Genomic DNA, 2,727 nt, shown 5'->3' with positions numbered 1-2,727 from the left:
GATATCTTTTATTAGACCAGGTTTGGGGGGGATGTTGGACAAACTTTTGGGCATGTAGTGCCCCTATTCAGATCTGTGTAATGGCCAAAAGTGAAGAAGAGCACAGTGCATCTGAAATCTTTTCCCAACTCTACAGTTGATCCATTTTTGCTAGTCATTTTTCTGGATTAGAGCCATATTTTCACTGCATCTCTCAAACACAAGTTGAGGCTTACCATGTTCAGAAAAAACAAAAAAGTCCCAAGACCATTTGAAATTAAACAATTCTGACTTAGCCATGCTAATAGTATTGTGAGGGTGCCCCAACACATTCAGACTCGCAGAGCTAAGCCCTTGCTGATGCATATGTGATCTTCCTCTCACTCAAGAGCATGTAACGATTAACATATTTACTACTAGGTCATGTCTTTTTTTTTTTTAAACTATGTAAAGGGACAATCAACATCAAGTCAACTTAAAAATGAATGTAATGTAAGAGTCTCGGGTACAACACTGACAATTTCTGTGGTTTTACAATTCTATTTTCCTTTTGTCTCTGTTGCTGAGAAAAAGAACAGCTGAACTGACAACAGTGAAATAAAACAAAACATGCTGTCAAATGTAGAAAGTAAAAAATAACCACAGGGAAAAGGAGAACTTTTTCTCTCCTCTCATTTACTCATAGTAATCTTACATGCTACTTTTAACAACTGCTGATAAAACTTTTTTAGACAGAAGAGCAATATTGAAGTCTCTGTAAATCTCCATCCGTTCTACTAATCAAGTGCCAGATTTTAACAACTTTAATCACAGTGGGTGCATCTACATGTGCAATTAACATGACATAATCAACTCTAAAACAGTTCTCACCAGAGAAAACTGCTCCCAGGTGCAGAGTCTACACATGTGCTCAGGAATGCAGCACTCTGAGCCAGGGCGAAGCACCTCTGGGCTGGCAGGAGACCTAGGAAGTCAGCCCCAGGCTCTGGGTGGCAGTGTCAGGCAGCAGAGGGGCTGGCTAGGGCTCAAGAGTGCTAAAGTGTGGGGCTAGGTGGTAGATAGCCCTTGTCACCATCTACACGTGAGGTTTGGAAGAGTAAATTACTTCACCATAAATACTATTGTCCCCGACAGTACTATCCTATGACAGAGTTAATTAACTTACTGCATCGTAATATCAGCATGCATGTAGACTGATATTTTATTGCAGAGCAAATTAGTTAACTCCGTAGTAAAGCGCATGTGTAGACGCACCCAAGTAGTACCTTACCACAAGAATCACTCCCCTAATTAATACGAGAATTCTGCAGAGGTCTTCTCAGAAACGCTAATTTAAAAAAGCAGACATGATATTCAACATGAGGCATTCATTCTAAGTACACCTAAGTATTTTGCTAAAAAAGTAGTGCTAAAACTTACTGGGGGAAGGAAGTTTACTTACATAGAAGGTCTGTGGACATGTTTACAGAGCAGCCAAAATAACCCTATATAAAGACAGTAAAAAAAAGAATCGTCAGTTTTCTACATTAGCAATTTACATGTTTAGCACTGAAAGAAACAATCATACGTACTGCCAACTGTAGAATCATAGTATTATAAGGACACATTTTTACTTTTTGATTTTGCTGCAGTTGGAAGAGCCCACACAAGGGACAATGTAAATTTAACACAGAACTTAAGTGTTATCTATAAATAGTTGCTCCATTCTTTATGAGACAGATGGATTTTTTCTGAAGTGATTTAATAGGGAAAGAGTTTTTTATTCTGGAGAGAGAGAGTAACCATTTTTTATTCACTAACTTTGATTCTTTCTTTAATTTCCAAAAAGTTAACCAATGTTACTCACCATACACTGTTCACTCACTGAAAACTAGTATACAAAAGCATTCCTTAATGCCCCTACTTTTACACCTTAATTGCTATTTTTTGCCTCAGAGACTTTAGCCAGGGGCTACAAAAGTCAAGAGAACAGACATGCACACTTCCTGTAGCACTACAAAAATGTTCCTGGATTAAACAAATTTTTCTGTAGCACTGTATTTTATAGCACTAAATGTAACATTTGTCCAGTGCACCATAGTTCTACATGTCTCTCACTCTCCCAGTATCCAACAGTATCCATCTGCCCACCCTTCTAGAAGCAGCCTGCTTCTCCCTAAGACTAAACTGTCAGTCAGTGCAGGACTGAGACTGGGATTGGCTTGGCCCATGGTGAGCCTGGTCTAGTCTCACACTTACTGACAACCCATGCCCAGGGAGTTGCAGTCCTGCTTGCCAGGTGTGGGAAGCACAGAGCCACTGGGCAAAGCCACTCCTATCACTTCCTGGCTGGAAAGCATGCCATTTAATGCCTCTGCAGCACCTTTATAGCACTTCAGATAAAGAACTCTGTACCTAGCTCTGCTCTATCAGTGCCTAGTCAGACTATATTTTTAGTGCTGGGGCACTTGAAGTGTAGTGCCACAAGAGTATGTCTGTCCATGGCCTGAACCTGGTTTTCCTATGCCTAGTTTTAGAAGCTTCCCACAGGCAAAACTAAAGGGATCTGGCTAAAGCAGGATCAGGCCCTTTTGTCTGCAATTTCATAATATTTTTGGACATTTCTAGTATGCTGCTAAACCTTGTTCATCTTGACATCTTGTACTTCTCTTCCTGAATATCCACCTGTGCTTCTTGCCTGAAACACAGATTATAAATGCTCCGGGACATAGACTGTTTTTTAGATTTATCTGTACAGTGTTTAGTGCA

General features: G+C 40.0%; 1 protein-coding gene across 3 annotated transcripts in view; it reads right to left on the bottom strand.

Annotated features, from left to right (window-relative positions):
* The window catches only part of PLAGL1 (PLAG1 like zinc finger 1), a 52,419-nt gene extending 50,956 nt beyond the window's left edge, over nt 1–1,463 (bottom strand). The window contains exon 1 of one of the 3 annotated variants that reach the window (XM_019527574.1): nt 1,421–1,463. Coding sequence is in view for 2 of the 3 variants with exons in the window: in XM_019527573.1 (XP_019383118.1) it covers nt 1,421–1,439 (19 nt within the window). In the remaining variant the exon portion in view is untranslated. The remainder of the gene's footprint in view (nt 1–1,420) is intronic. The other 2 variants (XM_019527573.1, XM_019527572.1) reach the window with 2 other exon arrangements.
* Nucleotides 1,464–2,727: the final 1,264 nt, after the last annotated feature.

This window comes from Gavialis gangeticus, unplaced genomic scaffold (genome assembly GCF_001723915.1).
Source record: "Gavialis gangeticus isolate Ggan-Ray unplaced genomic scaffold, GavGan_comp1, whole genome shotgun sequence".
Classification (NCBI taxonomy): Eukaryota; Metazoa; Chordata; order Crocodylia; family Gavialidae; genus Gavialis; species Gavialis gangeticus.
This window is presented reverse-complemented; position numbering and strand designations above follow the sequence as displayed.